General features: G+C 41.5%; 1 protein-coding gene across 1 annotated transcript in view; it reads right to left on the bottom strand.

Annotated features, from left to right (window-relative positions):
* Anos1 (anosmin 1) overlaps window positions 1-24,991 on the bottom strand; it is a gene marked incomplete at its 5' end in the record, with an annotated part of 74,891 nt that overhangs the window by 12,854 nt on the left and 37,046 nt on the right. The window contains 3 exon segments of the mRNA XM_008852491.2: window positions 8,017-8,157; window positions 19,579-19,723; window positions 23,698-23,903. Of these exon segments, the coding sequence (XP_008850713.1) occupies window positions 8,017-8,157; window positions 19,579-19,723; window positions 23,698-23,903 (492 nt within the window).

Genomic DNA, 24,991 nt, shown 5'->3' on the forward strand with positions numbered 1-24,991 from the left:
GTAAGAAAATACGTATTGGAAACTAAAACAAAATAAAACTGAAACTGTTAAAAAAAAATAGTTCTAAAGCGAAACGAAAACGCCCGTACTTAATTTAGCTAGATTGAAAAGAATCAGTTTGTAAATCTATGTCGCCCCCATGGCCAAATGTCTCAAGGTTTTTTTTTTTGTTTTTTTTTTTTTACCTTTATGTTGACAATTAAGAATTATGAAAATCCCAAGGGCTAGTACTTTAGGTTGTAACTATAGGACTCATTGAATAACTGGATTATTAAAAATAGTATTGTGAATTAACATTTTCCCAAAGTAGCCATGTCCTAACACTGAGCCTTCTACAAAGGCTGACTGAATTTGTGGAGAGGTTGGAATGTTACAATTTGTCTTGGGTCACCTTCAGCCCCTCTAATACTCATTCATTTCTGAACTCTGTGTGTGTCCTAGCATCCTTGGGATTATTAGGTAGATTCTTTTGGAATGTACGAAGAGAACCTCTATATTTCATCAGCCCCAAAATGAAGAATGTCATCAGACAGCTTCTCAGACTTACAGCAGAGGCTTTCCCACTTTGCCGTAAGACACCCCCCCCCCCGGCCATATCTGATGTTTCTACCAATGAATTTGAAAAGAGTTTTGATTTGGGGCTTTCTGAGTTCTGTTACCATGAAATTTCATCTCATGATTACTAGGTTGGAACATGGAATTTGGGGTATCCTGAATTTGTGTTCCCAGGCAACGGTCACTCTTGGCTTATAATAAACTCTCTCGTATCCTGTATGAAGTGAGAACAGTATTTTTCTTTTTCACATTGTCAGTATAGTTACAGCCAATGTCTCTTAGAAGGATGTACAGATGAGTCTCCAAATTGGTATGTATGGAGTCAACCCATGAGGGATGGAAATCATTAGGAAGGTAAATAAATCAAAACTTTAAAAAAAAAGAACATAAAGTCAGGTTGCTGCGAAGGTGGGGTGGATCTGAGAGGAGCTGGGGGATGGAAAATATGATCAAAATATATTTTATGAAGTGCTCAAAGAATAATAAAAATATTTAGAAAGGAAGTCCAGGGAAAATATCAACACACGTTGAAATTTTCTTGCAATGCACTTCAAGTAGGCTCCAGAAATTGGCTCCATTTAACTTGTTTCTCAAATAATCTACCTTACAGTGTCTGGTACTGAAGTTTTTAAATAAATGTGAGTTCCTTGGTTAGACAAAGTATAATGGGGAAAAATGATGAGGTCACTGCCACAATTACTGTGACAGATACAGGCAACTTTGAGGCATCCCAGGGCAATAGTTTCCATCACAAAGAACTGGAAGTCACACATCTAGAGAGAGGAAGACCGAGTTTTGGAAAGACAGCAGACAATGTGAATTCTACTGTGGACCAAACTGCTTCCTGTGTCTCTGTGCTGTGTCTCAGTCATTGGAAGGGAAGCCTTCTATGCTGTACCTGTTCAATAAATGGTATGGAATGATGGCTCTCGTGGATGAGTGTCTCATGTCTTTATAATTGTAGAAATATCTCCATGAAATAGAACTCACTGATTTTGTATGAGTAACAAGAACCTTTGCATTTCTACTTTAAAAGTAAAACCATGGAGCTTTTCTTTCTGAGTAAGCCCTTCAGGCTTTTGTAAAAAACAAAACAAAACCCAAAACATAAAAACCCAGATTCCAAAACCAGAAAGCTTATAGCAATCAACTGCATATCCTGTTATCACATAGGGAAAAAAGAAACACCAGTAGGAATGGAAAATGAGTGTCAAAAACAGCTAAGGGATGTTGTCCTTTCAAAACAAAATTCATTGCATAAGGTCATGGTTGAAAATGCACATTTTCTCCCTGGAGCAATCACTGTCATAACAAAAATCAAGTTGGCATCAATCTTGCAGCTAGAACCAAGGTCATTTCCCCTATCCTTGGAACTATCTATACTCAAGCCCACACTTTCATATATTATAAATTAAATTGGCTTATATTACATGCCCAGATATTAGATAATAAATGTAGTCACGGTTCCCTGACTATGATTTCTTTAATGATTTCTCAACTTGAGATAATGCTGGATAACTCAAATAATGTGCATATGTGGATGTGCGTGAACAACATTAATATGATCAGTACTCCATGTAAGATGTGAGGATGTGGTGAAAGGAAATCTTCACAGTGTATAAAGGCAAACAGAATTGCCTGTTTGCCAAGTGCTTATTTGTTATGTGGGACTATTGATCGTATTATTATTATTAGATGATTCTCTGCCATGCACGTTAATCTCTTTCCTTTTGTCCAATTTACTGAGACGCATAAGTTTTATGGTTCTTAGGTGACAAATTGGACCATCATGTCTGCTTTGGAAACACTGCCGTTTTGAGTCCAAGGGGAGATATATTGAGAATCAATACTAAAGCAGTAATCTGCCTTAATGGGCCATATGACCCCGTGTTACAGCTCTTCTCCAAACAGTGCGCTAAGAATGCTCCTATCTGATCACCTGGGGTGATTGTACAGTGTCAGGAATGACCTCCAAGCACGCTCTCTGCATGATGATGTCATTTATCTTCAACGTACTACAGACCTAGGAAACAGTCTCTGCTCTCCCCTTTCGTTCATCGTGTTAATAGAATAAAGGAGAAAGACGCAGCCATCGCTCTCTAAACGCAGAATGAGTATATGATAAGAAACACAGTGCTGACCTGCCAGGTAGGCTGTGCTCACTGCTGCGGTTGTGATAAGACTGTTCATGCGGGCAAACATCTGGTATCTTGGTGGGATCTGAAGCCAGTTCCACAGGAGGAAATCCGTGCCAGGTGCCATGGACATGTTCAAAACCTATAGCTACGGAAGCCATGTGCGCTGGGGGAGAACGAAGTGATGTTTCTCTAGATTATCAAGATGCTAAATCGCCCTCTAAATGTGTATATCCATTGGTTTGTGCTGGTTTCAAGTTCCATCAGGGAGGCCTGATGTTGCCTTGGTTAATGCAGACCCTCATAACTGTCCAGAGGGCAGAAAAGAAGTGCCTGTCGGTGCTGATCTGTCAATGGGCCATCTATATCCTCTTTTTTCTGGGGCTCACGGAACATGGAGGGATACAGGAAAAGAAAGGATGTAGGAGCTACAATGGATGATGAATGCCCATGTACATATTGACAACACTCGTCGGACCTCACGGGTTACTGAAAAAGAAGAGGACGTGAAGTTGGGAGGGACGTGTATTGGGAGGGTGTGGTGGTTTGAATGAGAATGTCCCGTATAAGTTTCAAGCATGTGGACATTTTGTTCCCAGCTGGTGGCTCTGTTTTGGGAGGCTTTACAAGGTGTGGCCTTGCTGGACGAAGCATATGACTGAGGACGAACTTGGAGAGTTCTTAAGCTTTGTCAGACTGTATCTGTATCCTCTGCTTGCTTGAAAATGTGAGTGGTTCTCCTGCTCCAGACGCCTCACCATGTCTCCCCACCATGACAGGTTCAAACCCCTCTGGAACCTGGAAGCGGAAGTTCAAATAAACCCTTCCTTCCATAAGTGCCCTTGGTCATGAAGTTTTATCACAGGAAAAGTAAAAGTAATTAAGATGGGGGTGATGGGGAGATTTGGAAGGATGGAGTGTGGGGGTGCATAAGATACATTGTACACATGTATGACATTGTCAAAGAATAAATTAAAAATAGAATCAATATCCATTCGCAGCCCAAACTTGGGCACATCACAGCACTAGAGAATGGCATTACTCTGAAAGAACATGTTTTAAAAACCCTTACAATTAAATGGAATCTGCTATTATTACTTTTAGTCTATTGATAATAAAATGGTGGAAATCTTAGTGAAGAAACATGTAAAACGTCTAGAAAACAAAACGTAAAACTGTCACTCTGTATGCAATGAGAGATATATTTTATAGAAAAGTGAGAAACAATCATCTCATGAAATGCTACAATTAACAAGGAAACACAGTATTTCTGAAATGGCAGTCTATGCATAAACATTTATATTAGAGCATCAATAGAAATCATGAAATAAAACTGAAGGAAGAATGCGTTCTCTAGCATAAGGTCAAAATAAACACCTCTCAAAATAGTCACGTTTAAATGTGGTGTATCCTGTTTACAAAGTATTACAACACAGGATTAAGAGAAGTATTTAAGAGCCTAAATAGAGTTATATAGCAAGTTTATAGCCTGGCAAGCTCAGTATATTTAAGATATGAATTCTTCCATCATTGACATAAAAATAAATAGCAATCAATAAAGGTTTCACAATGTTTTTGTGGAGACTGAAAGACTAATTTCCTGTACATTGTACAGAGTGGGTTAGAGAGATGGCTCAGTGGATAAAAGCACTGGCTTCTCTTGCAGAGGACCCGGGTTCGATTCCCAGCGCCCACATGGCAGCTAACAACCATCTTTAACTCCAGTTCCATGGGGAATTCGATGCCTTCTGACCTCCATGGGCATTGCATGTCACAGGTGCACTTACACTCATGCAGGCAATACACTCATACATGCAAAATAAAAATAACAAAATATTTTCAAACAAATGTAAAGGGCTTGGAATCGTTAAGGCAATCTGAAACAGAAGTAAAAAAACTAGAACACTGTTATGATTATTGATTATATATCTATTGTGGTGAAGACAGGAAGTTGGGTCATAACATTGGAAAACTGTGCAAATATGAGACTATGAAAGTCTGCATAAATATAAGAACAGGAAAAATTCATATATGCTTGATTTAGAGGGGAAAGGACACACAGTACCACATAACTCGGGGAAGGATTAAGTCTTTTTTTTCTGGTCTTTTTGAGACAGGGTCTCCTTGTAGCCCCAGCTGCCCTGGAACTCACTATGTAGACCAGGCTGGCCTTGAACTCACAGAGATCTGCCTGCCTCTGCCTCCCGAGTGCTGGGATTAAAGGTGTGCGCCACTATGCTGGCTAGGATTAAGTTGTAAATAAATGATGCTATATATCAGCTAGAAATAAAAAAGTTAAAAGGGCAAAGTGGGAAAAATATCTGTAATGAATAAAGCAGTCATGTATAAAAGACTCTAGCTCACAGAATGATAAAAGAATTGCTACGCTGCTTAAGGACAGAGATCTTGATCTGTCTGCGGTGCACTTATGGAAAACTGCTCAACTTCTTGGGTATTGAAAAAGAGCAAAAAAGGGTATTGAGGTGTTAGTACACATGAATACAATGATTTTACCCCAAAAGATTGAAACAAGGACATGGAAAGGGAGAATGTCCAAGAACTCGGAATACCACATGCTACTAGTTAAAAGAGGAATTTCTTGGGGCTGGAGAGATGCCTCAGTGGTCAAGAGCACTGACTGCTCTCACAGAGGACCCGGGTTCGATTCCCAGCACCCACATGGCAGCTTCAAACATCCTTAACTCCAGTTCTGGGAGAATCCGAAGCCCTCTTCTGACCTCCGTGGCACTACACGACACGGGTGCGCTCACATACATGCAGGCAGTACACTCATACACATGAAATAAATATAATAGATAAAATATTTTTAAGAAAGGAATTACTATTAACATGTTGGGCATCTATTATTGCTCTGAAACACTTACATATCTGCATTCTAAGAATCCCACCTCCGTGGAAAAATGTGTATATATGGGCATAGAAAACACACGTTCGTGGCTGATACTCCAGGGCTATAATTCCAGCTATGTGGGATGCTGGGAAATGATGATCACAAGTTCAAGGCCAGCCAGGGTCGCAGCGAGACCCTGCCTCCAAATATAAATATTAAAAGAGAGTGGTAGAGCTGGCATGCACACAGCCCTTGGTTCTATCTCCAGTATGACAGAAGGGAGGAGGAAGGAGAGAAGGAAGGAAAAAGGCAGGTTGGAAAACAGAGACGTGAAGGAGATGTTCACAATAAAATTATTTTTCCATTTTTGCTTTTTATGTGTGTATATACCACAGGATATGCATGTGTCTGCAGATCACATGATAACTAGGTGGGAGTTGGTTCTCTCCTTCCACTCTGGAGTTGGTGTCACGGACTGCTGTAAGGTTGTCAGGCTTGGCAGCAGGCACCCTTAACCCACTGAACCATCTCACTGACCCCCAAAGTAATTTTAGCAACACAACATTGGAACTAAATTAAGTTCTGTGAAAACTAGAAATGATATGTCAAAGTTTGAGGTTGAGTTCTGCACAGCAACATAAATGAATAAAGGATTGCTTCACACAACAGAACCATTTCTTTGTCACGTAAAATGTTTGAAAAAAGCGAAACATAAGTACGAATTGCAATTCCACTTCAACACGTTTTTAAACACAGGCAAAACAAACTTTCGGTTTTCAAAGTGAGCTTGGTGGCAGTCGCTCTTGCAAGCTCGAGACGTCTATATTTTGATATTAGAAAATTAAGTTCTTCTTATCATGGTATGTTTACACTTTTTGATATTAAACATGCTTTGTTATTAGTATGTTGTGTCATTTAAAATTGATAAATATAATGCACCAAGTAAGTTTCATCATGGAATTTTCATTCTAGCATTTTATTAGTTTGGATATGAAACCAGAGTGCTAATGCCATCATAATAAATACTTCATCAACCTCAGTTTTTAACGAACTTCTGATAGTAATGAAATATATTATTTTTAAAAATGTTTATTATTTTTATTTTATGTGTATGAGTATATTGCCTGCATGTATGTGAGTGCACCTCTGTCATGCAATGTCACGGAGGTCAGAAGAGGGAATTGGAATTGGAGTTAAGGACGGTTCGTAGCCACCATGTGGGTGCTGGGAATCGAACCCGGGTCCTCTGCAAGAGCAGTCAGGGCTGTCAACCTCTAAGCCATCTCTCCAGCCCAGAAATATATTATTTTTAAAACTTTAGCCATATAACAGGTTCCAACAGCTACAAGAACTGTTCAAACAGTGTAGTTCCTTAGGTGGTATCAGTACCCTGACCAAATAGTACTTTGGAAGAATAAGACTTTTCACAACAAAACTATTGAAACCACCTATTGGCTTAATGTTTCTTAGATGCGCAGAAGCAATAGAAAATACAAAAAAAAAAAAAAAAAAAAAAACCTATTTTTAACCAAAACACAAAAAAAGTCATTTGAGTACCAAAGTATTGATTCAATAATGCAAAATAAATATTGTGGGTGAATAAGAGGAATCCATGATAAAGATAAAATTATCACGTGCACACAGAAATGTTCCTTAGGATAAAGGCTCTTCAGAGCACGAAGTACGAAGTAGAATTCCCAAGAGGATCCTTCAGTGGATTAGAATCATGACATCAACATAGAAAAATGGATCCACACCATGTAGGAAATGGAAAACCATGAAAACTGTATGACAATACAGCCTGTCCATTGAATTTTAACTTTCATTATATTAAATTCATTTGCATCTGTGCATATGTGTTCAGGGACACATGCGTGGGTATGATGTACATAGGAGCGCAAAGCTGCTACCTGAGCCTTCCTGGACTGCTCTCCTCTGTATTTTCTGAGGCAGGGTCTTTCTGTGAATCCAGAGGGCTCCTATTCAATAAGACAGCTAACTAGCGTGCCCCAGGCATCTCCCGTCCTTGCCCACGTCCTTGCTGTGCTGGGATTACAGTGGCCTACATACCTACTGGTTTTTGTGTAGGTGCTGGGGGTTTGAACTCAGTCATGCTAGCACATTAAGTTCCTTACCCACCACGCCATTTCTCCAGTCCAATACTCGTGCAATATTACGTGGAAATGCGTGTGCATATTCTTCAGACACAGGCACTCAGAAAGAGCTGATGGAAAACTTGATGCATTGCTATGTAGCATTGGAGCCATATGTGACTTTCATGTATCAAAATGTGATCTAGATTCAGGGTCTTAATACCACCCCATTCAGTGTCCGTGTGTTGTTTAGGAAGAAGTTTATAACTGTTTTGCTCGGTGACTGATGTAACACTGCCTGTTAATGGGTATGCTCTTTAAACTATCTCTTTGTATCATGGTGCTGTTTAACAGAAAATGTATCGAAGTGAGAATCAGATACCTTCGATCTTTTTCCAGTACAGTTTGACCTGCAGTTGGTTGTCTTCATAGAACGGAGCTCCAATCTCCAGGGGCTGAGGAGGTCGTCTTCGCTGGAAGGGAGACTGAGTCACATCTTTCCGTGTTTTCCCAAGCTGCTCTTCTACAAGAAAGAGTGACATTCTAATTTACTTGTTACACATAATCATATGGTATGATATACTCCAGGTGAATATTAAGATATTTTATGTAATTTGATCATTCATCTCTATCTCACACCTCATTGGGAAGGTGGGTGATGTAGCAAGATACTCCTGTTTTAGAGTGTCACTATGTAGGCTAGGCTAGCCTGGAACTCCTGATCCTCCTATCTCATTCACTCCAGTGGTGAAATAACAGGCATTTTTGTTTCAACATTCTTTTATGCTCACATTAATGATTCTTGTCCTTCAAAATGTGTTGGCATACCTAAAGGCAAACTACATGCCTTACATTCTGTGAGCCAGAATTTAAATGGGCAAATAACATGGATTTGTCATGTTGCAAAGATGCTTTAATTATTGAAGAATATTTCCAGTATTTTTCATTACAGGGGGATTTTCAGAGGTGTGAAGCAAATGAAATAATATTAAAATGCTGTTTCTTGAAAGAAATGGGAAGTTTCACGGACTCCGAAACTCACATCATCAAGACATGGTACACAGCCCTAAAAAGAAACAAGGCCCACTTGTATCAAATTACTTTTTAAAAGCACAAATTGTATCAACCTGGTGAATGAAGACACCTTTAGACACATCACTCAACAGCAATGTATAAATTGTGCAGATCAGTGACACACGCCCAAATGTTGACAGGTGTCACAGTGAAATGTTAGAACACCCAGCAAATGGCCAACATTAATACACTGGAGTGTGTACTGGAATGTATGTACACATTCACTCTAACACTCATGTGTGTATGTGTGTGTTACAAACATGAACGTGCAGAAGTGCATGCCCTTGTGCTTGGATGTAAAGGCCAAACAGAACCTCAGATGTCTTCCTGTGTCCCACTCTACCATACTGCCTTGGGACAGGTGTCTCAGTTTAGCAGAAGCTCACTGTTTGGGCCTTGCTGACCAAGTGGTGAGCACTTAGGGTCCGCCTCTTTCCAGAACCCCAAGGCTGGGCCAACAGCCACGCACAGCCATGTGTATCTTTTGAGGCTGGTGGTGTGGCTCTGAACTCAGGTCCGCGTCCTTGCAAAGCAAGTTCTGTGACCCACTGAGCCATATCTCCAGCCCCAGAGATTCTTTGTGGAACATTGATGAACATTTCAAGTGCTGGGCACTGAGCTCAAAGGCGATCTACAAAGTTTCGCTACCCAGGGAGATTTTAGACTCGAAGGAGACTTGTTAACGAATGATGGCCAGGTATTCATGCACGGAGATGAGCTGTCTGTGGGGCACTCTTAACATGTTAAAAAGCAATCCTGTGACATGGGACTCAATGTGTTTCTCTGGTACATTTTCCTTCCTTACAATAAAGTGTTGTGACCCTTGCTGTCTCCCGAGTGGCCAGTGGCCATCATTGTTGAATTTTGATACTATTTTCTTAGCATTCATTCCCTCATTTCATGAAATAAATTGGACTCCAAAAGCTTTTCAAAATGGGTCAAATAGCCAATATTTTTAGTTTTTCAACTTATCTTTTCTCCCAAATGACTGTTGTAGCTCAAAAGTAGCCAAGGTGATTTTACAAAATGTCAGTGAAGGAGAGTAAAATCTTCTTTACAAAAACAGGTGGAGGGCTGGATGGACCCTAGCTCACAAACCTTTGAAAAAGTGCAGTTAGCACACACACTAAAAACTAAAAATGCAGCACTCAAAAATATTGACAATCAGTTCCACATTCAGACGATTCAAAGCTTACGAAATTTGGAAATTTAATCCCAGAGTCATGCCCTGCCTAGAATGTTTCCATTACAGGGTCCCGAGTTTTTGCTGGGATCCAATTCCAACTCCGTAGCGTGGATATCAAAAATGCCCTAAACTTCAAATCTCTCTTTGCGTATAAGTTCAAGTTCTCCCAGGTACTGAATTTAGAAGTTGCATACATGGAAAGCCTGTCATTTCATAAAAGATTTTTCTACTTGCTAAGTGCCCCACTACCCTTTGTGGGTGCATTGAACGATCCGGGTTGTATATGGATAAGAAACGTGCTATTAAAATTTCTAACATTTATATAATGTTGATGGGTTTGGAAAGATTCAAAGAAAAAAGATGTGAAGAAATACAGGCTGTGGAGGGAAGACAGGAACCGCAGCAATTAAACGTTCAGCTCTTCTCGCTCTGACATACATACTGTAGCATGTGTCGCATGGATTTGGTGGAAATGGACTCCATAGTTACTTCAGTCAAGTTTCTATTAGAGTATTTTAGTGTAAGGCGTTCCAGTTAGCGCTTGGAAAACAGAGAACCATTTACTAGGCTAAAAATGTTTGCAGGCAGCATAACACTGTGTGCACCCAGTATTGATGATAACTTGAAAATTGAGAGAAGGCAGAAAGAGGCCACTAAAAACCCACAAGGGTCCTGATCAAAACCCATTTCTTGGAGTCTGTTGGCAGAAGTCAGTGCTAGATTAGTTGTCTATCATGCCCAAGGCTCTGTGTTAAAACTGCCATACCAGGAAACAAAAGAAACAATCCTTCCTCCTTTCCTCCCTTCCTACTGTCCTTCCTTCTGTCTGAAATACGTATGTGTGTGGCAAACATGCTTTCATATATGTAAGCTCACATGTATGTGTGCACATGCATGTGTGTTGATGTATGTTTATTTATGTGGATGTATATGTTGAAGAACAAAGTTGACACTAGGTGTCTGTTTCAATCACTCTCCACCTTATATACTGAGGCAGGGTGTCTGAATTGAACCCAGAGCTCCCTGTTTTAGCCAGTGGGGCTAGCTAGACAGCTTGCCCTAGGGATCCCTGTTCTCAGCCTCCCAAGTGCTGAGACTAGAGACAGTTGCTATACCTGCCAAGCATTTCTATGTATGTGCTAGGGATCTAAATCCTCAGTCTCCTACTTGTGTGACAAGCCCTTTATCCCCAGTCTCATTAAATTCTTGATATTAACAGGGGGTTAAACAAATCTTCCTGGTCACACCAAAAGCTCTTAGTTAATATAAGGTTCTAAGATATTCGCAAGTCCATTGATATGTCTGAGTTCTCTAGTGATCTATCATGTTACGACTTCAGCAGTGGATAACCACAAAAGATGCTATGACAGTGTGCTCAGCCTCTGTGGGAACTGCATCTTGCTCTTTATTTTCAACCCTCTGTAAGGTTCAATCTTTCTTTAGAAATGTAAAGATTAATTTCATATATGTTGAGATTAAACCGACACAATTCAAAAGTGGAAATACTTCCGCGTGAATGTGAGCGTGGGTAAAAGACGGACAGAGTGCAAGTTCAGTAATAGGAGCCTGTCTCTCTGTGTATAAGACTCTATTCTGCTTTCGGTAATAAAGATAGGATAAAGAGTATGGACTATATTCCAAAGCTCCATGACATCTGCCTCTGTTCATTAATCATCACAAATGCTAAGACAAGCTACTATGCATTCTGAGTAATGTCCAAATTTTAATTAGATCTGGACTCACATTGAGAATATTTTCTTTCCACTTCATTTATATTTGGAAAGGGAGCTAATTCCAAGTCTGGGAGGTAACTGTGAAATTCTTGGATGCTAACCTGGGAAATCTTCCTCTTGCATCCAAAGAAGTGAAAATGCAGTTCAGTTAAACAGTGTCACGTCTGACTTCCTTCAAGGACCCTTTCATAAAATTCCATCCGCATTTATCCTCTGCTTGTATAAAAATGCTTATCATTAAAACACCAAGCAGCCTAAGACCTGAACATTATAACTCTAAGAAGTAGTTTATAACCTGACATTTACTACTACACTCCCTATAAAATATAATTTGTCTCGCTTACACTATAAATTTGTAATTATTATCCAACTCTAGTTGGTTCGTAATGAAATGTGAAGTGTTCTTGTAAAAGTCTTAGCCTGGTGTTTACTAGATGATATATCAACAGTGTGAATAACATACTGATAAATGTAATGTGCTATAGAACAGGTCTGTTCTGAAAAAAACCACAGAAGAAAACAGCATCGGTTGCTACAGGTATTGCCATGATTATTTCTTAAAAAAAAAAAAAAAAACCTTTTATTATTTTTCAAGTCAGTCCTTAGGATGAAATGGCTTTGGATGGACTACCTTCCACATCTTCATTGCCCAGCTATGGTAAGATTTAACTGTAAAAGATGATTATAAGAGTCTAATCATTTAGGTGCTGGAGAGATGGCTCAATAATAAAAAATTCTGGCTGCTCTTACAGAGGACCCAGGTTCAATTCTCAGCACCCACATGGCAGCTAACAACCATCCATAGCTCCAGTTCCAGGGGATCCAACACCCTCTTCTGACCTCCTCAGGCCTTGCATGACACAGATGCATTTATATGCATGTAGGCAATACTAAACTCACACACATAAAATAAAAATAACAAAAAGACTATAATCATTTAGACTCAACCAAGTGGTTTGTCAGTATTTTAATGTAATTTGGGTCAAAATAGCTAATTTAACTGCTATAACATTAGTGTCTTTTCACTTGATGTGTGGGTGTGCTGGACAGCTTCAGTTGTCAACACATCTGGGTAGAGGGACCCTCAACTGGGGAATTGCCTCTATTGGACTGGCCTGTGGCCCTATCTGTGGGGCATCTTCTTGACTGTTGAGTGATATGTGGGCAGCACACCCCCTCCCCCGGCAGGTTGTTTTGTATTGTAAAGAAAGCAGGCTGAGCACAGGCCAGGGGAGCAAGCCAGTAAGCTGAAGAGCTATTTTTCCCCTAATTGAATCATTCCATCATGGAGACAGGAGAAAATCCTCTAAGATTCCAAAGTTGATGAAAGATACCAGGCTCAGGAGGTTCCCGAAACTGACAAGACTCAGTGAGCTACAAAGTCACAAGCTTTGCAAGGCTACCCTTCAAGGTCACATAAACAGTAGCAAGTGCTTAGGGAGGGAGAGACTCTCAGATTGGCAGAGCTGGTTTCAAGTTGAGCAGGGAAGTCCAGCCATAGCCTTGTTTTCATGAGTCATCCCCTGTGATCCTGGAAGTAACCTCCTAAGCATATTCCTATAAGAAACACCAATACGTGAATTGGTTCACCGTGCTAGATTTGGGTGGACTCACTTCTTTGGGAAAGAAGACTTCAAGTCTTTCCCAGATTGACCACACTTATTGATGAAGGGCTTTGGAAAGCCATAGAGTGTACTATACAGGAGGCTCGAGGGAGAAACCCCTTGATTAAGTGGAGTAACAAATATATATTGAATACTCTTGTAAACTGGATCTGGAGTGAGTGTCCCTTGAAGCCCCACACGTTGAAGGCTTCATAGCAGGTTTGCACTATTAGTAAATAATAGAACATTTAGTAAGTCCTAGTGGTTGGAAGACAGGTCATGACAGGCACATTGTAAAGTGGCTGCTGTTACTATTTTGGCAATTGCTGCACTGGAGTGCCCACAGCACTTGCCAGGAACAACTTAAGAGAAGAACGATTTCTTTTGCTCATGGTCTCAAAGCCTTCAATTATTTGTGGCCGAGGGCCTTTGGAATGTGTGCTGCAGGCTACTGACAAAATGATGGGCTAAGAAACAAAGTTTCCAGAAGAAGGGGGCTGGGTTACAACCTTTAAAAGCCTGGCAGCTCCACCATAACCTCTCCCGAAACAGTAATGGGAACAAAGGTTCAAAGCATCAGCCTGTGCAATACATTTCAAATTCCAACCCTATCTGTATCCCTGGACGCTGGTTTTCTCTCTCTGCTTCTCAAGTGCCGTGAAGTGAACCGTTTCTTACTTCTACGACACCGTCACCAACATGCAGCCCATAAGAATCGTGGCCATCTGATACAACACTGAGACCTCTGACTCTGTGAGCCCAGCTATACCTGCTCTTCTGTAAAGTTGTAACTATTTGGTCACAGTGATGGAAAGCGTAGTGATACAGTGTTCCTGGATGATTGAAGAATTCCACGGTACTTGGAAAAAGTTGGAGGGCCAAAAGATCGACTAAAGAGGACAGGAAAGCAGTTAACTCTGAAGTTTCCAGTCAGTACCAAGGTCAAATGGAGTTGGGAGACGCATGCAAACATCAGCGCTTGCCAGAGAAGGAGGTGAGTTCTCTTTGAAATACCTTCAGCTTGAGCTTGGCACATGCCATGTAGATAAAGACAACTGTAAACTACAGAATCTGCAGCCCTGGGAGAAATCAAGGGTCCAGCCCAGTCATTGGGGAAAAACGCATAAGAGGATATTGATTGAAGCCTTCGGAGCAGAGAAGACGGGGTTTTACAGAGCACCAGTGTCTGATACTAGAATGAAGGAGGACAGGAAGGAGAGCGATCAGAGACAAGCAAGATGGGGTATGAGGAAAATCAAGACATCTGCAAGTCAAATATACAAAGGTCAAGGGGCACCAAGAGCAGTAAATAGAATGACACAGGCCAAATGCATTGGCAAAGGTTAAAAAAATAGAAACAGGGCTTGCAAGATGCCCCAGTGGGTAAAAGCACTTGCCTTGTATGTCTGACAACCTGAGTTTGAGTCCCGTGACGCAAAGTGGGAGAACAGAACCGACTCCCAAAAGTTGTCCTCCGATCTCTAGACACACACACTGTGTGACAGGTGCATGCACACATGCAGATATCATAAATACACAGACATCAACAATAAATAAAATATGTTATTATTTTTATTGATTTGATTTAGTTTCTTTATATTAGTGTATTGCCTGCATGCATGTGTCATGCAATGCCCGCAGAGGTCAGAAGATGGCACTGGATTTCCCTGGAACTGGAGTTACAGTTATTAGCTGCCACGTGTGTGCTGGGAATCTAACCAGGGTCCTCTGCAAGAGCAGCCAGTGCTCTTAACCACTGAACCATCTCTCCAGCCCCCATAAAAAGAAATATTTTTTAAATTAAAAAAATGGAAACAGAAAATGTCCATCCCACATACAGATGTGTACATGTAGTTTCCATGGAAAAGTGATACTGGGAAACAGATTTCAGCAGCTTATAAAATATATGGAGAGGAGGAAGGCAGAAGGAAGAAGGCCTCCAGGAAGTAGGTGCTTTCTACATGAAGACAAAGCACATCCACGCAGAGTAAGATGAGGCTGAAGGCACAAGGATGGATTTTACTGACTTTGCAACTATTTATAGCACAGTGATTATACTCTAGACACAAGAACAGACGCTGTGGGCACACACATGAATCACCCGTGTGCTCAGACCTGACTGAGATTTGCACCTATGTGACTGTAGATATGTGCGTTGCAAAAGGGGCAGTTGTACAACATGCACGGTGGCGTCTGTTCTAAACACAGTGAAAGATGCATCCACTGTTAGCACACAGAGGAAACTAACAAAGGAACGGATGGATGTTTCTATAAAGTGGAGGACTTAACCTCCTGAGGTGAAGAGCTTAAGATGTCTGTGTGAGGCGTGAGACGATGATGGTAGGCACTAGACATTTAATTGACCTTCCGGGGATGCGTGATGGTGCCCTAGGATGATGGAGAAAGTCGAGAGAGTGTTAAGGAGAATCAGGGTTCCAAACACGTTTTGTGTGTGGGCTGAATCGCGGCCAGATTCCTGATGGTGTAACCTCAACAATGGCAAGTTGAGATTGGGTCTTTTTTCCCTCTTGCCTCTGGGAACACACACATATTAAATTATGGAAGTTTGTAATCCCATACCAGTTGCTAATGGGGAAAGAATGTTGTTTATGGGAAGAACCAAAGAAGTCTAAAAAGGCATCGCTCATGTTACACTGTAGATGAACTCCCTACAGCACTGGTGGAAAATGAAAGGCGAAACTATAAGGGCCAAGATATTTACCTCACATGCCTGACAAGCTGAGTTCGATCCCCAGGGCTGAGGATGGGAGGAGGGAAAAGACTCCTGAAAGTTTTCTTCTGACATATGCATGTGGCAGAACGGCACAAAGTATTTCCCAATGAGGGGAGGATTAGATGGTTATCAGTAAAGGTAAAAATTGGGAACGTTAGAAAAGATAAAGGACAGTTCTAGGGCTGGAGATATGGCTCAGCGGTTAAGAACACTGGTTGTTCTTGCAGAAGACCCGGTTTGAATCCCAGCACCCACACAGCAGCTATCAACTGTCTGTATCTCCAGTTCCAAGGGATCTGATGGCCTCTTCTGTCCTCCGTGCCCACTGCATGACACGGGTGCACTTAACCTACAAGCAGGCAGTAAACTCATACACATAAAATAAAAATAATAAAATATTTTTTAAAAAGATAGTTCTCATAAGAGTGGCACTAAAGGAAATCTGATATTTTTTGAAGACTACATTGGGTAACTGGGGATATAAGATGGCTCAGTGGTTAGAAAGCACTGGCTGTGCTTTCACGGGACCCAGGTTCAGTTGCCAGCACCCTCATGGTAGCTAACAACTGTCCTTAGCTCCAGTTCCACGAAACCCAATGCTTAACAAAGTAGGAACAGGAATATAAATTTACATAGTATCTTAATTTAACAAGAAATGACATGGTCTGAAAACAAAAGAAAAAAAAACAGACAAATCTCATGTTGTTGAAAATTAGAGACTGAGGGACTTTATGAAGAAATGCATTTGTAGAGAGAAAGAGAAAAATAGAAAATGAATTCTTGGGCATTATCTGGACAAAGGGGTGAACTGTGAATCCATGTACTGAGAGAGGAGACAAATCGTTTGAACACACGGACTTTGGGGACACTCAAAAATGCAGTAAGTCTGACTCCGCTGTTGTCATCCTAGGGAGGTGGTGACTATAGAGGTGAGAGGCACAGGGTGTCATTGGCATATGGATGCGTGTGAAACTCTGCAGCTCAGTGAGACCTTCAGGGGACAGAATGGGCTCCTGTCCTTCCCCTCTCCTCCCCAGGCTGAATCCCCGGCCCTGGTCTGTTCTTCCTGTTGTTTGCACTGACACACGCTGTCTCCTTTGTGTCCAATGGTATTTGCAGTTTGTGAGCCTGAAGGTCTGTTGTGCGACTAGACTTGTTATGGCAGGATGAGGGTCTCGCTTCCTACATCCATGATTTTTAATTCTTCTTCCACTATTTCCTAGAGATCTGAATGTAATGACAAGGGATATGTGCAATTCTTTTATTTTTTTATTTCCCCAATTCATCATGAGGTATTTTTCAGGAAGAGAGCAAAATATGTGTATTGGTGTGTGTGTGTCGGGGGATGTCAAGAGAGCAAGACCCTGCAGTGCAGACTGCGAATCCAAGCAGTTGGGAGGCTGGAACACAATGATTGCCAGTTCTCTATAGTCTGGACTATACAAAGAGAGCCTGTCTAAAGAATAAAATCTATGCTGGGTGTGGTGACCCATGCCTTTAATATCACCACTCACCACTCAAGAGGAAGTTGCAGGAGGTCTCTGTAACTTCCAAAAATCAGAAAAAACTGTGTGTGTGTGTGTGTGTGTGTGTGTGTGTGTGCTCATGTGCATAGAGTATCAACCATCTGTGCTTTCCACATCTGTAGCCTTAATCAGACCTGTATCGATACAGAACAAGCACACATTCTTTTCTCATCATTTTTAAATAAGGAATGAAAAAGAACAACTATTTCCATGGTATTTATAGTGTATCAAGTACTGCAGGCATTGTAGCAAGGAGTTAAAGCATTGGGAAGATGGTTCATGGTTTCTTTGATATAAGGAACATGAGTCAAGGTGCAGCTACGTTTGGGTAGCGCTGGAGTGGTCGTCTGAGAACTAATCTCACAGATATTGACAGGCACTTCATTTCTATGTATAAATGGGTACACATGATTACATATGCACGTATATATGCATACACTATTTATAAAAAAGTATGGAATATACATGCCAGTATGTATCTATAGCAATGTATATTTATGCATGTGGAATATATAATATATATTATATATAAAATGTTTGTATTAGCATACAGAGACTCCCAGCATTAGATATACTGAGAATTAGGAGCATCATTCAAACTGAATGAAGTGTAAAGCACAAACACATCCGTGAGTATTTTTAGCTAAAAATATCAAACCTAGATTCACACACTAAAAACAGACCACTCCAAATGCATTCAATCTCCAAAGACACAATTTCCCAAGCAAGCGTGCAGCTGTGTTTGTGGTGATTTTTTGGCAAGCATCGTTTCCAACAGATCTACGCATTTGTACTGTTTCTCCCAGGTGCTGGGAGAGAGCTAGGAGCCATCAGTTGATCTGTGGAGCCAGCACTATGGTTTTGAAACTCAAAGGAGCTTTTAATGTGTCCCTGTTCCCCTCCTGAACAAAGCCCAGTGTCACAAGGCAAGAAAGATAGACAGCGGGGTTCTATTCTAACGCATCAACATCACCAGGGGCCCTGAGACAAGGAGCCCGGTCCCTCCTCACCCTCTCTTTTAATCTGTCCCATTCCCCTGAAGTCTTGCCAGGCGCCTCAGCATGGTGGTTCCGAGGAGCCTGTTGCTGAACAAAGTCACAGACATCAAGTGTCTTATTTCCCAGCTAAGACATAAGTGCCACAACGCTGTCCTCTTGGGCTGTCCCATTTACTCCACACGTGCCAGTTAAGGAGAAAGAGAAACAAAGAACGTGACTATGAGAAGTATTTCCTAAATTTGCTCCATGGAACAGTACGTAGCTTTCCAAATGTGAATTATGACCACAGCATAGGCCACAGAAAACCAGGCAGGTCACGTTTTCTGGAGAGAAAAGGCAGTTAGCTGTGTATATTCACCTAAAATGGAAACAGTATCCTACAAAGACTAGTCCTGGCATGAATGTGGAAACAGGTGGGTTGTGGGAAGTAACACGGGATCAGCTTTTCATCAAATTACTTATATTTTATGTATATGAGTGCTTTGGCTACATGGATGTAAATGTACCATAGGCATGCAAACCTGGGCAGACCAGAGAAGAACTCTCTGGAACTGGAGTTCTGAGTGGTTGTTAGCTATCATGAGGGTGCTGGGAATCAACCGTGGGTCCTCTGTAAGAGCAGCCAGGGCCCTTAATCACTGAGCCATCTCTCCAGCCATAGTGTTTTTCAAGAGTAAAATATGTACAGCCACTTAGTAATAAGGGCACACTTACTGTTGTTGGATTTATTTTTAGCAATTGTGTGTACAAGGTAGCATATGCTTATACAAGTAGGGGAACTGTCCTGTCACCAAATAACGTAATCTTAGGGGATCACGGCGATAGTGTATATGGCGTGACTCTGAGGGAAACACGGCAAATATGTGATATAGTGATGGTAAGATTTGTCATACAATAATTCCAAATTAAAAACTTACTCTCAGGGCACTGTGGCAAGTTTGTGTTTACACACACACACACACACACACACATACACACACACACACAAACAATATAACTCTCTCTCCTTCTTCTAGCCCCAATATGATACAGCAAGAGTCTTATCAAAATGAGTCACCGTGGACTTGAGAAACATATCAGTTCACTTACTGTTCTTAGTGGCATGGGTCGCCGTGAAGTACAAGGACACCTTCAAACTTTTGAGGCGTGTCTGCCCCCAGTAAGTGATGGCCTGGAGCTCCACCGTGTAGTCACAGCCAGCTTGCAGTCCCTCCAGGACCACAGAGTTCTGCAGCTATAAACGAAGTCAGAACAGCCAAGTCAGCTTACTAATCATCCAGGCCTGCTCTCTTTGTTACCCGTCTTTCACATCAGTGTAAAGCACATCAAATTCTCACCCGCATTAAGTACTGAATTTCCAAGATCCCACTCTTTATACAGGTGAGCACTCGATGGATCAAAGTGCCACTCACAGAAAGCTGAAGACGTAGATTTGCAGTGATATTTATACTGCTTAGATCGTCTGATGCACGGAATTGAGTGTGCTTTATCTGCCACGCTCTTAAAAACCACCTTGAGTAGAAAAGAGAACTGCTCATAATAGACTTAACTAGTGCCGCCTATGTACGGTGGTGTGCACTGGCAAACAGAGCACTTGGGGTGGTAAAACAAGAAAATCTTGAGTTTTGACCAGCCTGAGTTACAGAGTAAGACCCTGTCTCAAAAACTGAAATGGCGGCTGGAGAGACGGCTCGGCAGTTGAGAGCGTGGCTGCTCTATGCAGAGGATCCAGATTTGGTTCGTAGCACCCATACGGAGGCTCACAACCCTCTGTCTAACTCCGGTTCCAGGGAATCTGATACCCTCGTCTGACCTCCAGGGACATTGCACAACATGGGTGCACTGGCACACATGCAGGGACTACACTCACATACATATGATAAAAGTAATAAATAAAATATACAAAAAACTAAGTTTGTGCATATGTGTTTCTGTGTTTGAGTATGTGTATGTGCATGCAGTACCGAAGGAGGCCAGAACAGTGTGATTTACCATCTGGAACTGGGGTTATAGGTTGTCCTGAGCTCCCATGTGGGTAGGGGAAATCAAATTGGGGTCTTCTGCAAGAGTAGCAAGCGTTCTTAACTGCTGAACCATCTCTCTAGCACAGTTCAATTATCCTAGTTATAATCACAAATAATAATCATTTAGTTTAACTAAATTTGCCGCTCACAGTTTATTTACACCAGGAGCACATGGTGGAAGACAGATTATAAAACTTCCTTCTGTGTCCTCAATGCTGTTCTGGTGGTTAATGCCGTCCAGTCGACAGGACGCCGAGGAGGGAATAGTTAGTGTTACATCACGCTAATCCCAGGTCATTTGCTCCTTCCTCTAAAGTGAGCATGTAGGATTAGTGACGGCTTGTGACTGCTTTTCTTCAACATGAAAGAGGAAACTGCATGCAATTCTGTTTGAAATGAACACATTATAAAAGCTGCATACATCAATGATGTGAACTCCTTAGAGACATGGTTTATGGTTTCATATGATCCATGCATTGAGTCTTCTAGGCAAACAAAAGGTCTCATCTTTTCGGCTGGATCATAAACCATTTGTTTATCTGTGGAGTTCAACTTTGTAAATATGAAAAAAGTGTTTACATACATGGTGGTACAATAATCGTCAAATAGGGGCTCCCATCTGTAATCCCACACCCGAGAGGAGAAGCAGGAAAATCACCACCATCTGTATCTACATAGGGAGCCCCAGGCTAGCCCAGTCTGCACAAGGAGACCTGGTATCAAGAAGCCAAAACAACTTAACTAGTAAATAAATAAGCAAATGTAATGTATAGTGAAGGGAAACAGAATAGTGGGTTTTATGTATAAAACTTTTTTTTTTTTGGCTTTTTCATTTTTGAGACAGGGTCTCCCTGTAGCTCCCACTGGCCTGTAACCCACTGGCCTTGAACTCATTGAGATCCACCTACATCTGCCTCCTGGGTGGTGAGATTAAAGATGTGTGCCATCATACCCAGCTCCATAAAACACTTCTTACAATGCAACATGTTCACTGTCATAGAAACCTCATCGCACAAGTTGGCTCAGTGAAGATTTTGGGTTTTGGCATCTGGAGAATAAATTCACTCCAGATTTTTTGAGTCAATGTGAACAACATTTTGTGAAAAAGACACTTTTTGTAAGCTGCCTGCTTTCCCACTGGTTAGATTACAGTTGGAAACACCTTTCAATATTTACTCTTTAACTTACAAGCATCTCTTTAAAAAGAAAATCAAAGGGGCTGGACAGATATCTCAGCAGCTAAGAGCACTGACTGCTCCTGCAGAGGACTTGGGTTTGGTTCCCAGCACCCATACGGTGGCAAACAATCATCCATTATTCCAGTGCCATGGGATCCAATGCCCTCTTCTGACCTCCGTGGGCAATGCATGACATGGGTACACTTGCATGCAGGTGCTGCACTCATACACATAAAACAAAAATAACAAAATAATTTTTTACAATCAAACTAAGCAGCATGGAAATTTAGCAAGATCTCATTTTTATGGCCAGACAGGTAAGATGGAGATGCTGTAAATAGTTCCTTGAACATCCAGAGTTGACACTGTGACTCATTTGGAAAAGAATAGGTAAATAGAGTAGATTCAATTGGCTTAAAAGGTAGAGGAATTGACATGTGTCTTAGGCATAACAGACACTCTGGGAAATCACAGTAGCACTCTGCTTCATGGTTTTGGAACTTCCAGCCCATGGATCACTGGTCCCTTTGCTCGTGGTGGGAGTGCGTGGTCCAGCAAACCCCCACAGATGCCAAGACTACACATGAAAGAGGAAGAGGACCCTGTATGCTCCAATGACTTACCTTCCTCCTGATCAGCCTACCTACCTCCTTTTAAAAAGTGTATCATAGGGGTTGGAGGGGTAGCTTAGCGATAAGAACACTGACTGCTCTTGTAGAGAACCTGGTTCGGTTCCCAGCACCCACATGGTGGCTAAGGATCATCTAAAATTCCAGTTCCGGAGTTTCTGACACCCTCTTCTGACCTTTAAGGGCAATGCATGATACCCGTGCACTTACACACAGGCAGGCAATGTACTCATACACATAAAATAAAAATAATAAAATATTTAAAAATGTATATCACTAAATTGTTCTTTCATTAATAACTATTGTCAATATTCGGCTCATCTTAATGTTGTATTCATTATTTGAGAATTTCGCACAGGCAATCGATCTATTTTGATCATATCCAGCCGCATTACCTTCTCCAATTCCTCCCAGACCCACCACATCTCTATCTCAACTTCGGGCCTCCCTTTTTTAACTACCTGAGTATGGTGGGCCACTGGACCATGGTGAACCTACCAGAGGCCACACCAGTAAAGAAAACGGATTCCTTCCGCAAGCAGCCATCGACTGTCAGTAACTCCTCAGCTTGGCAGGATGCCTGCCTCTTTTTTCTCTTTTTTTTCAATGTATACACTTTTGTTGAATTTTTGTACATTTCATACAGAAATCTTAATCATCTTTATAGCCCATCTGCAACCCTACATAGCCCCCTGACTGGATTTCATGCATTCTGTCATATATATTAAGGCCTATTGAATCAGTTTTGTGTCCCCAGATGTCCCTCAGTGCAAGTTCACCCACTGGACTCTGCTCACCCTGTCTAGATTTTTAGCCTTTAAAGAAGATCAACTCTCCCTCATCCAGCAGTAATCACCTGTCAATCGTTCTTTGGCTAAGGTTGGAGCCTGCTGCCATGTTCCCTAGTTCTGCGCTGGTTTTTGTCTGATCCAGTTTGCATGGGTCTTGTGCACGCTGACATCACTGCTGTAAGTTGACATATGCAAGGTCCCAGAGGCCTGGAACACCCTGTTTCCTTGTGTTCATGAATCAACCCTGGCTCTTAAAATCTTTTCACCTCCTCTTCCGCAGCGGTCCCTGAGCCCTGGGTATGTGAGGGACATACACTGTGTACTCTACATTTTGGCCAGTGGCATCTTGAGGAATCAAGCACTCCAAGTGATGGTAAACTGAGGACCAAGTGTGTAATACATGGGGCTTTGAGGAACACATAGGCCAACTCTAGCAGCATGCACCTGCTTCTCTGAAGTTAAACAAAATGAAGAGGAAGGCAAGCTGTCCATCGTCCATTCCTTCTCTGAGCTCAACAGAGCTCATTCTGCAAACACATTACCTAGAGTAGCAAACAGGCCATTCTTCATTCTTGTCCCCACTTACCCCATTTGTAGTCTTCCTCCTCTTCTTCTTCATTGGGATAAGTGACTTGCTGTTGACTGTCCAGCTCCAGAACACTTTGTAGTGATGCACAGGGATGTCTGGCTCCTCCGGGAGGTCCCAAGCTATTGTCACAGTCACACTCCCATCGCTGTTTACAGTGGAGTTTGCCAGCCGAATGTTGGCTGGGGCTGCTGGTGCAGATGGATCTGAAAGCCCAGTGTGCAATGGTAAAAAAAAAAAAAAAAAAAAATAAGATGAACTGATTACCAAGTAATAAAGCAACCAAGAAGGTACCATTGCACGTGTGATGACTATGGAGGAATCTGCAAAGCAATGATTTTCATATGCATAAAAGCTGAAGACCAGCTCCAAGAAAGATCTCCTTGGGATGCTTCAAATTAGCTCCAATGACAAAAGTCCCCCAAACAGTGAGATGAAAAATCTGGTTATTTCAGAAACACATTCCATAACAGTTCAGCCGAAATGGACACATCTCCATCAAGCACAGCAAAGTGAGGTAAAGTGAAACAGGAAAGCAATAAAAGAATTTCCTGTGAGAATTCTCCAAGGAAAACAGCACCGGAAATATCCAGCACATGGCAGTGACTGTTTGCACCTTAGGCGGGGATGTGGCAGTTGGTGGTCACATGTGCTTAGAGTCGTACACAGAGCAGCACAGAGCAGACATAAATCCATAAAACAGGGCATTATTCGTACCTCACATTACAGCCTGGGTGACTTATGGCCAACATCCATTTTTATAATGTTGCCATTTCTGGTTTGTCTCAGAAACCCAAGAAACCTTCTCAGCCGTCAAGAGCGACATTAAGTGTGGGAACTATCAGCCCACAAATCTCCAGGTGAAAATATGTATTGGAAGAAGAAGAAAAAAAGTGCAGCTAGTAGGTGTTTCCTGCGCGTTTAGCCACAGACTGAACAAGCGTTGGTCCCACTCACTACAAATGACTTACAGATGGCTTCCTCACAAATACCCGCACAGTAAAACGTCATTAATACTTCCAGTTACAACACTGTTTGCACTGGAATGTACAAGGAACATATACCTAACTCAGGAGATGTGGTTAGGGTTTGAAAAAAAAAAAACACCTGACCCATATTTTTCCTTTCAGTGATGCTCGTAGTTTAGGTAAAACAGAAACATAAACTGTACTTCAAAATTGCCTGATTTTCTCTGTGATGTACATACTTCCTGCAGACTGAATTACGTTAATTGCTGCCTTCTGTACATAATGAATATTTCATACATATGTATGAAAATGGCATAAACCCATTT

Source organism: Nannospalax galili, unplaced genomic scaffold, assembly GCF_000622305.1.
Source record: "Nannospalax galili isolate Female #2095 unplaced genomic scaffold, S.galili_v1.0 scaffold1670, whole genome shotgun sequence".
NCBI classification, from domain to species: Eukaryota; Metazoa; Chordata; class Mammalia; order Rodentia; family Spalacidae; genus Nannospalax; species Nannospalax galili.